General features: G+C 47.9%; 1 protein-coding gene across 1 annotated transcript in view; it reads right to left on the reverse strand.

The window, feature by feature from the left end:
- Window positions 1–8,059: 8,059 nt before the first annotated feature.
- The window catches only part of DMRTA2 (DMRT like family A2), a 12,026-nt gene continuing 8,560 nt past the window's right edge, over window positions 8,060–11,525 (reverse strand). The window contains exon 3 of the mRNA XM_086936185.1: window positions 8,060–10,027. Within this exon, the coding sequence (XP_086792311.1) occupies window positions 9,153–10,027 (875 nt within the window). The 3' untranslated portion in view covers window positions 8,060–9,152. The remainder of the gene's footprint in view (window positions 10,028–11,525) is intronic.

Genomic DNA, 11,525 nt, shown 5'->3' on the forward strand with positions numbered 1-11,525 from the left:
CCCAGCCAACGTCTGGGGAGTCCCTCGACCTAAAAAGTATTCTGACATCCCATACCCAATGTTGATTGACTACTTGCATGACCTCACCACTAAATTACGTGTTCTTCATCAACAGGTTCAAAACGCTTTGCCGGAGGCCTCTGCAGATCCAGGACACTCCATCCAACCCGGTGACTGTGTCTGTCTGAAAACTTTCCAGTGGAAAAAGAATCTGGAACCTCGTTGGGGCCCGCCTCGGCAAGTCTTGTTGGCAACAGCAGTAAAGGTAATCGGGAAGAAGAACTGGGTCCATGGCGTGCATTGTAAGAGGGTACCTTTGCCCTTACCTTTTGATCAGTGGGTTCGTAAGGGTATAAGTGACAGTGAAGGCGAAAGGGTCCCTCGATTTGTACCTTTCAGTAGTGCACGCCTGGATAGAAGAACTCTGAGAATGAAGACGGCGACGTGTTGCAAGAATCTGTACCATCACATCTGCGATTGAACACGGTAAACCCAGAGACTTTGTTTCAAGAGCAGACGATCCCTAATAAGACTCTGTACAATTTAAGATCCAGATCAACGAAAGACAATTGAACTTTTCTTTTTCCATTTCTGATTATGTTTTTTTATAGACATTCTTCTTTTTCCACTATCCATCAAGTTGCAGGGTCACGGTAGGAGTCTTAAGCTGTGACCTGAGTAGTGACAGTAGGTCTGCAGGACTTGCAGTGTCATAGGATGGCTAATAATCACAGGTAAGTGATCTAGGAAGATTGCCATGAGCACCGCTTTAATGAATGGATATTAAAGTGGAAAGCAGTGATAAGAATGTAGAAATGAAAAGTAAATATAAGAGATTATTGGTTAGTCCGAAATTGTGGCATAACCTTATGTTTTTTAATATGTTCATGTATTTTATTGGCTTGTGTAAATTGGGTTGTTTTACACTATGCAGCAGGCACCTGTTCCAACTTCTGTTTCCTTGTCTTTTCCTACTACTGCCTCCCCACATCGGTTTCATACACTCCCAGAACATGAGCAAATTAGGAGGACGGAATATTTCAATAATTCATTTATTCAGTTATTGCATCAGCATCAACTGGTAATGAACACCACTGATTGTTGGGTCTGTGGGCTCATGCCCCATAATACAAAGAGAGGGATGCCATATTTAGTTCTTCCATTTTCCTACGAAGGCTCTGCTTGGGCCTATTTGGCCATGTTTTCCAATGTATATCAGAACCAACTACGGTATCCTCCTGGTAGTCCATATGGTGGTGGAGCAGATTTTAGTCACAGTTCTTTGATAAAGGGAATAGTGGCCATGGCTAGAATCGCTGAGATTAGTAAGATTCCTGTTGATGAGAAACGAGCATACGATGGCTGGAACGTGACTCGTTATGTCACTAGCCTTACAGATAAGGCTAGACAAAGGAGATCCCCACCAATTTGGACTGTACCTCATCGAGGTAGTTTCTGTTTGCAGATCAATGGCCAAAATGTTAAAAATCCACAGGAGAAGAGTGTCTGTTCCCATACGTACATCTATTCACCTCAGATTTCTTCACTGTTAGTGCCATCACAAGGCACATATTTTGTCTGTCACGATAGACCCTATACGTGGCTTCCTACCTATTTTTCAGGCACTTGTTATGTGGCTTTTCTTATTCCCCTAACATATACTGCTCCTTCAGGTCATTATAGAAAAAGACATGGCAGAAGAGTTATTGATTCGAAGGACACGGCAGGACAAGAAGGAGGTGACTTCATCAAAGGGTTGCTTGCTTCCTTTTTGGGGCCCAATGGCCAACAGCAGAGAAATCAGACAGCTAGTTTGTGTTGTTGAGGCTACCATAAATGTAACTTGTGGAGCCTTTAGTAATCTGACAGCCGAACTTCAGGCGGTTCGCCTTATGACTTTGCAGAACCGGATGGTTCTAGACATTGTCCTTGCAGATCGTGGAGGAGTCTGTAAATTGATCGGGTCTAGTTGCTGCATTTACATTCCAGATAATGCCCCTACAGTATACCAAGCCATCTCTAAGTTGCATATCATTTCCGAGTCTATACATCAGGACACTGGAGATTGGTCTGTGATGGGATAGTTTTGGGGACTACTGTCCACTTGGGGATGGAAGATACTAACCTTCCTTGGAATGGTTTTGGCCATCATTTTCTCTTGTTGTCTTTGTATACAGTGTGGCCCTGCCATCTGTGGTCTTTGTAATGTAATGTAATGTATAGGCATTTATATAGCGCACTACTTACCCGGAGGGTCCCAAGGCGCTTCGACCGCTGCGAAACCCTTCCTGGCTTCCCTGAGAGATGGTCCCTTAATGGGTATCTCCAGGGTGAGACCAGGCATCCCCGGCGGTCTGGTGGGGCCGTTAGTGAAGATGAGGCAAGCTAATGCCCAGAGCTGCCGAGTGTGATCGCTAATCAGAGTGGGCACCGAGGCGAGAGAATTATCGAGTCCGCTGACCCTGGTCCAGAAACCTGCCGCGCCGGGAATCGAACCCTGGTCCCGGGCCGTCCTCTGCTCTCGGGTCTGCCGCCTCTAACCAGTGAGCCACACTACACACTACTTTGTGCCACCATGTGTGTCCCAAGGCCTGTGTCACAGAAAACAGAGAACATTAAAATGGTGTTGCAGCAACAGCTCGATGACCTCATGGCATTAGACATTGACTCAGACTAACTTGAGTCCTTTGTGTTTTGCCTGAGTAATGGCAAAAGGAGGGTCTGAGGTTCTTTGGTTTCTGACTTTGTCACGTATTTAGCCGCCATTTTGTGTCTTGTCGCCATTTTGTGTTGCCCTCACTCAGGCAGCACGGCGAACGGAGTGTTTTTGCTTTTCTCAGCTGCTACGTGTCTCTTCGGTTAAAGAGTAACTCCCTGCCCTCGTTTACAAAACTGATGTCAGGTTCTGGCCGAGTTCGCTAATCCATGTCTGGGTTAATTAATCCCTGTCTCGACTGACTATTTGGCTTCTCCAATTCTTTCCTTACATTATCTTAGCCGACTGGCCTTCGCTATTCTCTCCTTGTATTCTCTTGTTACACAACTATCCTTTGAGGCACACAAATATGTCCTGCCACCTGCAAGTTGGATTGTCGGTACTAGTACTGATTCATTTGTTGGGAGGGGTAACACATGGGGTTTGAGAGAGGGGCGTATTTGGTACACCTGATAGCTTGTTTTCCAACTTTTCCTATTGGCTTGCTTTGTATGTATTGGGAGAAAATGTCGTAAGTATGCCTGCTATAAAAGACTGTGCGCCACGGACTAAAGTGGCAGTCTCCTTAGAATCCACACTCTGTATGTACTTCTGGGACAACTGTACTTAGCTGCAGCTAATAAACCTGGTTTTCTACGCCCAACAGAGTGTCTTGTGTCTCTGTTTGACAAGGCAGGTGAACCCGGGGATTTAAGGCGTGCCCTGCCCGCCAGGCCCATAAGGCCCGGTTCTCCAATGGGTGGATGGATGGTGTTGAATGGATGGATGGTGGGCATTGAATGGGTGAGAGAAGGATAGAAGAGATGGATGGATGGATGGATGGATGGATGGATGGATGGATGGATGGATGGATGGATGGATGGATGGATGGATGGATGGATGGATGGATGGATGGATGGATGGATGGATGGATGGATGGATGGATGAATGAATGAATGAATAGGTGGGTGAGTGGATGGGTGGGTGGATGGATGGATGGATGGATGGTGTTGAATGAAAGTATGGATGGATGGATGGTGACCATTGGATGGATGAGAGAAAGATAGAAGGGATGGATGGATGGATGGATGGATGGATGGATGGATGGATGGATGGATGGATGGATGGATGGATGGATGGATGGATGGATGGATGGTGAAAGGATGGACAGGGAGAGATGGATGGACGGGTGGATGAATGGATGAACGGGCAGCTCCTGGAATGAATGCTCCTCACAATACAGTGCCCCAGAGACTGCCTAGGCCTATTTTAGAAACTGTTCGGTAATCTCAGCTCCTGTGTGGGCTGTATATTTAAAAGCACTGAGGATTTCAAACTATCGGAGTCTGTGTTTTAGAAACTGCTCTGTAATCCTCACCCTATTGGGTGGCTGGTGAAAATTAAGGTAGGTTTTCCGACATAAAATGGAGGGGTGCTGTAGAAACGACGGTGTAGTCTCAACACCTGAGACGTGGGTCACATAAAGGCGGTGTTTTCGAAGCTGCAGGGAAACCCCAGCACCTGGGACGTGCGTGGCATTTGAGGCCAGCACTTTAGGAGCTGTTTGAGTCACATCTGAAGGTCGGTGATTTAGAAACTGTTTGGTAATCCCAGCACACGTGAGTGGAGTCTCATCTGAAGGTCGTTGTTTTAGGAGCTGCGGGGTAATTTTAACATCGAAAGCACGGGCCGCACTTTAAAAAACTGTTTTTTTAGTAGCTGTTTGGTAAACCCAGCACCTGGGATGTGTGGTCACATCTGAAGGTCGTTGTTTTAGGAGCTGCTGGGTAATCCTAGCATCGAAGGCACGGGTCGCATTTTAAAACCGGTTTTTCAGAAGCTGTTTGGTAATCCCAGCACCCGGGACGTGGGGTCCCATTTGAAGGACAATGTTTTAGAAGCTGCGTGGTAATCCCAGCACCCGGGACGTGGGGTCCCATTTGAAGGACAGTGTTTTAGAAGCTGCGTGGTAATCACAGCGTCTGGGGCGTGGGGTCCCATTTGATGGACAATGTTTTAGAAGCTGCGTGGTAATCCCAGCACCCGGGACGTGGGGTCCCATTTGAAGGACAATGTTTTAGAAGCTGCGTGGTAATCCCAGCACCCGGGACGTGGGGTCCCATTTGAAGGACAGTGTTTTAGAAGCTGCGTGGTAATCCCAGCACCCGGGACGTGGGGTCCCATTTGAAGGACAATGTTTTAGAAGCTGCGTGGTAATCCCAGCGTCTGGGGCGTGGGTCGCATCTGAAGGTCCGGGCACGCTGCCATCTGATGGGGGTCATTACAACTGGGGCGCAGGGAGCTCCGCTTCCCCGACGTTGTCCAGCTGCCACCTGGAAAAGTTTGTTCAGATGCTGCCGAGCCCACCTCTTCCGCCATCCTAATCCCGCCCTGGCACTCCGGGGCCGACAGGCATCGCCTTTTCCAATTAAAGTGGAATTAGGCGAAGGCGTTAAACTAGCTACCTATCAAAGCGGAGCTTGTTTTTTAAGAGCTCCTGTCCTGATATTAAGTTCCTGTCCATCTTGCAACACGAGACTCCGAGCAGTCACCTCCTGTTATGACTGCAGCTGTGACTAGGGGGTTGGGGGGTTGGGGCGGGGTCTTACAAATGGGGTCGACTTGTGAGGGTTAGTGGGGGAGCCAGCAAAACCCTCACAGATGCAGTGAGTGGACCGAAGCACAGAGAAAGCGAAAAAATACGATTCGCCATTTGTTTCTAGTAGGTTAAAAAATCCGTGCTTAACTTTATTTCTAGAGATGCATTTGTGCAACCTTCAAATTACATCTTGAATCGTGGCAGGACCTATTCAGCTCTCATCCCACATACACAATTGCCATCGAGGTAAATAATAACTAACACGTGCACAATGCAGCAATATTTCTAGACACAGTAAGGTGCCAGGAAACGTAATGACGAAGTGATGTCCTCTGACAGGGCTGTCTCCCTGTTCATCGTTCCGATCACATGAGCCACATCCAATTACATAACAATTGTCCGCATTATATACAGTATTACTACATTAAATGCACGTCATACCTGATTTTTGTGATGCTTTTATTTGTTGATCTTTTATGGCTAATTTCTGTGCCGAATAAAGACATTTTTAGTTTGAATTCCTATATTATCTTTCGAAGAGACTCGAGGGTGCGCCAGCGAGTTACATAAATATGTAATTGTCTGCCAGAGGTTCTTCTGCCTCATATTTCCGATAACATGAGTGACATCCATTTGAGTAATAATAGCAGTATGCACCAACACTTGAAGAAACAATAGCGGCGCAGCGTGTCTTATGTTAAAGACACACGTTTTTATACTTTGTGAAGGCTCCGCCTTTCATCTTTCCGTCAGCATGTGTAAGAGAGAATTGGATAAATCCAGAACAACCTGCTATTTACAGATCTTTGAAGTGCTGCGTAAAAAATATATAGTTTGATTTCCTTAAATGTTTGCCCCTCTCCACCCCCAGCCCCACTGACGACCGTGACTAATAATTAAGAATGGCCAAACGAGTTTCGCATCTAGTTTCTCGTGCTAAGGATTGTATCAAATGTGTTTTACTTAAAAATGAAAATGTCGATTTGTAAATGCGAAGCACGGTGCGAAATCACTTTGTTCTGTTTCCTGAAGTGCGTGATTGTTGCTCGGGAAGTTTAGAAACAGGCCTCGCCCGCTGTGAAAAATGTTTGCATTTTCTGTAAAACCCAATGGAGGAAAGATGTTTGCGGATAGGTAAATATTGTACAATTAGGCAGAAATTGGTAAAAATGAACTCTTTCCAAATGTTATTCTGAGGAGCAACAGAGAAGATGTTTGTCCCTCACCTAGTTCGACCTGTCACACCAGAAGCACGTTTGGTATGGGTCCTTCGTCTGCAATAGACAACAGCTTAAAATGGTGCAGCGTAGGACTGCGTCTTCTTGCTCCCTCGACAAACTTTGCTTAACACTGGCGTATTGGCGCTGCAGAAACACTTCGAAATAGACTTGCTGCGTTTTTGTTTGTTACTTGGTGAATAATGTCACCACTTTGTAAAGTTCTCAGGAAGAAGGACAATTACATCAACACACGCGATTAAATAGCGGTTAAATAGTGGTGTTACATTTCAACACAAAACATGTTTGAAAATTATAATTACTGGAGTGGCCATTGGATTCGTTTATTCAATCATTTGCGTAGTTTTAATTTAAAAATATTAATTTGGGGCAATTCTAAATTATCATTGAAGGTTGGGAATTACATTTATCTTGTATTTACGTAAAAACCTGTGCAATACAAAATCTGCTTCCAGATAGGTTTAGGACAAGTGCAGTGACTAACCCATTTAAGTTAGAAAATCGTTTAAATGCTAATATGTGTTCAGCTGAAAGTTATTCAACAGCGCGTGTCACAAAAGCACATTGGCAGTGTGCAAAATGTAAACGAACGGGGGCTGATCCTGATAAAAGGAGGAGCTAAAGACATACGTTATTAATGAGACGAAGAGCTATTTGTGTTTGAAGGACAATGAGAACAAAAGAACGAAAGCAAGAGAAATACAGGGAAAATCAATATATTAATAAAGACGAAATTGATAGGAAGAAAAAACAGCTGAACTCTCACAAAAGAGGAAAAAAAAGACAAGTGAAATTAAGAGGAAAAGGAGCGGCAGGCAGAAAGAACGGAACATGACAAATGCAATAATAATGATTTTGGGGTAGCAAGAAATGTGAGCAAGAACAGAAAAACAAGCGGAAAACAAAAAAATCGAGAAAAGCCTAACAAGGAGGAAGAGGGTGGCAAAAGGAATACAAAATTCTCATGGAGGAAAACGTTTTTGGAAAAGAAAATGATTAGGAAATAATTAAAACTGGTATTTAAATGCAATTCATATACAAATAAATACATGGAATCTGAAAAAGCAGAGTAGTTGTTCAGGGGACACGTGAAATAAAGAAGAAGGAACTTAGAGAGAAATGAACACAGAAAGAAAAACAGTAAAGACATGTCGCACGGCAGTTACAGATCATTCTGACGATATTTTAGTCTTTAAAACAGCTCTTATTTTTCTAGAATAAATACATTGTCCCCTACCTCCATAAACCCCATATATAAATCCCGACATCCTCAATCCAGTGAATTATCTAAAGATGAGTTTTCGAATACCGAATGTATTGTTTGACAAAGTTCGGCTTTTACCGCCACAACTTCCCTTAAGCATGTACCTTATGAAAGGCATCACCGCACAGTAAGAACACTTTTTTTTTAGAAAATAACATTTATTGCTAAACATTGCTAGTAAATGAGAAATGCACAAAATATCTTTAGGGAGGGAGTCTGTACAAAAGGTCCAAACAGCAGATTTCGGGGTGTCATGGGAGAATAATGAGAAATACTAAAACTGAGGTGGTTATTTGTTCCTAAATACAATTACAAATAAATCGAATGCCCAGCGTTATATACACAAATCTTAACAATGTGTCCCACAGCTCAGAATGTCTGTACCATGTGGAGAAAGTGAACCCGCCCAGTTTGTGCGTATACATTAATTACAAGTTGCACCTAGAGAGCATATTAATAATTTAAATTCTGGTGTACAACATTACACGTGTCTGCATTTTTATTTACATGTATATATTTACATAAATATTTATACTTATTTAAAATTAATAAAAACTCACAACGCACCACACAGATGCTCAGGGGCTTAAAGGCAGCCACCCCTACGCCCAAGAGAGGGCCGCTGGCAGGGGGCTCAGAAGCAGTAAAGCTGTCCCGGCCGGGGTTTCAGAGACAACCACAGCTCCCTGAGGGGTAAGGTGCCTCAGGAAGCACTAGACGAGGGCTCCGGGGGTGCAAGGGCGGGAGTACTGGGCACCAGTCAGTGTTCTGATATATGCCGTGGTGACGGAGGCAGTTAGTTTTTACTTTTTAGTGTTTTCTGGCAGCTGTACGGAGAGCGAGAAGGGTCATTCTTACAAACTGTTCCAGGCTCGCAGTGGCCTGGCGTTAGTGCTTCCAGTTCTGTTTACGTAACAGCCAGCGCGATGAAACACTTCCGGTGTGTACTGGCACTGCGCTGTGTATAGAGGCCACGGTCTGTTTTTACTTCCCAGTGCACTGTAGGTTCCACCATATACATCCTGAGGTATGCATGCAAGGTAAGTACTGTTTGTGAACTGCAGGCTTAGTACACTGTACTGACGTCATGGTGTGTGCACTGAGATTCGTTGCACTGGACAGTTTGAGCCTCGTAGGGTGAATAGAGTCTAAAGTCCCGTACCACAGAGACACTGTAAGCTGCCCAGAGCCCCGAGGGCACCCAGGGCTTCTAGGCGCTGTTGTTGACAATGGGGCCCCTACAGTGGAAGTCCCGTACCACAGACACACTGTACTATATTACATCAGCTGTACACAGGCCGCGCTAGGCTCCGCCCCCTGATACAAGAAGCTGTCCAGAACACTCGGGTGCCCGTCCTAGGGCTTCTCGGCGCTGTTGTTGACAATGGGCCCGTACAGCCCGGTGGTGTACACCTGGTCCTTGTGCAGGTTGGAGCGGTCCCTCATCAGGTCACTGAAGGCGTACTCCATGGGGGGCCGGAAGCCCAGGGTGGGCATGAGTCCGGCCGTGGAGTAGGGGGTCATGAAGGCCAGCCCCCTGCTGTGCGCCGAGTAGGCCAGTCTCAGCGGGTTGAGGCCCAGGTGGGTGCCCAAAGGGTAGGCGCTGGCCTCGGGGCCGAAGTGGGTGGCGTTGGGCTGCAGGGGGGAGAAGGCGGAGCGGCTGCCTAGCGCCCCGATTGCCGGGGTCATGGTGCCGGCCAGCAGAGGCCGGTGGGTGGCGGAGGGCGCGGCCTGCAGCGCCCCCTCGCGGGCCCAGGCCTCCTCGGCGCCCTTGTCCGCGCCCCGGTTGTTCAGGATCTGCTCGATGGCCTGCACCACGTCGCCCCCGCAGCCCTGCAGCACCAGCTCCAGCACGCTGCGCTTGTGGCCGGGGAAGACCCGGGTCAGGATGTCGATGGGCGCCCGCTGGCGCGCCCCGGCCGAGGGCGAGGGTTCCTGCTCGTCCTTGTCCACCTCGGAGCCCGAGTCCGAGCCTAGGGGGCTGATGGAGCCCGGGCTGTCCTCGCTCTCCTTGGCGGCCTTGGGAACGGGCGAGCCGAGGAAGGACCCACCGTCGCCGTTCTCGGAGCCGGAGCCGGGGCGGCCCTCCGGGGAGGAGGTGCCGGGGGCGCTGCCGGAGACGGACTCCCCGTCCGTGGACACGGGCTTGCCGGCGGCCGGGGACTGCTGGGGGGTCAGGCACCGCTGCATCATGTTCTTGGGGAAGAGCTCGAACTTCTGCATCTTGGCGTCTGGAAAGAAGAAGAGAAATGGTCATTACAAGTCTGGGTCGCGTCAGAGCGCTGTCCCAACATCACAACTTTACAAGGGAGAGTGAAAAACTCTTGCGCATCGAGACATGCATGTTTATCACACTACAAAAACTACACGTTCCGTAAAGCAATTCCTCACTACGACCATTTTTTAGACATATATCCTACTTTCCAGTGGCCAGTTAGATTGGTCTTCCCAATGCTCCCTCCCTTGTATCCCAGACATTCCTGCGAGTGTATTTCTGCTCTAGATTTCAAAGCAACATCTCTGCTGTAGGTGTAACCTCGCGTGTAAGACACTTTCTTTATATATGTTTATCTTTTCGACATTGAAGCACTTCTATAAATCTACGAATAGCCCTCAAATCATTTTTTCAACAAGTTTAGAACTCCAGAGGCCATTTGGGAACTGGTGTGTTCCTTATTCTGAGGGTGTTTGACAGGGGTTGCCCTCGCTTCCGGACACGGGGCACCATTATGCGAAAGCAATATTAGGACACTAAGTGATGTCAGCGGTATGAAATGTCGCCTTCAGGGAGCTGACGTGGCGGCCGAGCTCGGGTAATAGCACGAACCCCCCAGTCTCGTGGTAAAGGCCCGAGTCAGCAGCTTTTCGTTTCTAAATGTGCATGGGTTCCCGCGGGACGTCCGTCCCCGCTGCTGATAAGAAAACTGCCCTTTAAGTCAGTGGCTTGTCCTGGAGGCCTCCACTCGCCCCTGTCCCACAGCTGTGGCCGCACTTACCCCGCAGCCGGGGGTAATTACCCAGCCACGGGGCAGGAAGTTCAGTCTGAACTGACTGCCTCGCACCGCGGTGGCAGCCGGGGACGGGGAGCGGGCGAGCCGGACGCGGCCTTCAGCCCAGTGTCTCAAGGGACCGGAGAGAGGCAGGGATCGCCCTTCGGGGTGTAAGTAAAACAGGAGTGGACCCTGGAAGTGAGTGCGTGCCTGTGAGGGGAAAAGGCAGCCGCACACTTCGGTCGAGAATTGTAGTGATTCGCGTGCATGTGTGCAGCTAGAGATGTACAAATGCGTAAATCTATCTATGTATACCTTTATTAGTCATGGGCTCAGTGGAAAGTTATGGCTAAACTAAGTGACATGGTTATAGCCAGGTGAAGGGAGAGTTGGGGCTCGGCCACGCCCTGCGGTGAGTCAGTCTGTCTGTCTATCCACATCTCGTTAGCTGTCACAGGGCTGGCGGAATGATCTGTCTAAACTTCTGGACTGATTAACTGTCAAAAGGTTTAGTCGGGCAGAGGGGCGGTGCCCATCACCGCCCTCGGGTTCATCAGTGCAGCGAGAGTCTGCGTAAATGAGTCATTTCTGTCACAGGCCCGGAGGAGAATTCTGTCGGAACAAATTGCACGGTGAGGGCCGGGGGTGAGAAGCAGGACCAGCCCCCCTCCCCCACCCTCCAAAGAGAGAAACGGGACCAGGTAGCCACCACCCCCCACCCTTCCCTTGGGCACGGGAG

Source organism: Lissotriton vulgaris, chromosome 1_1 (genome assembly GCF_964263255.1).
Source record: "Lissotriton vulgaris chromosome 1_1, aLisVul1.2, whole genome shotgun sequence".
NCBI lineage: Eukaryota > Metazoa > Chordata > Amphibia > Caudata > Salamandridae > Lissotriton > Lissotriton vulgaris.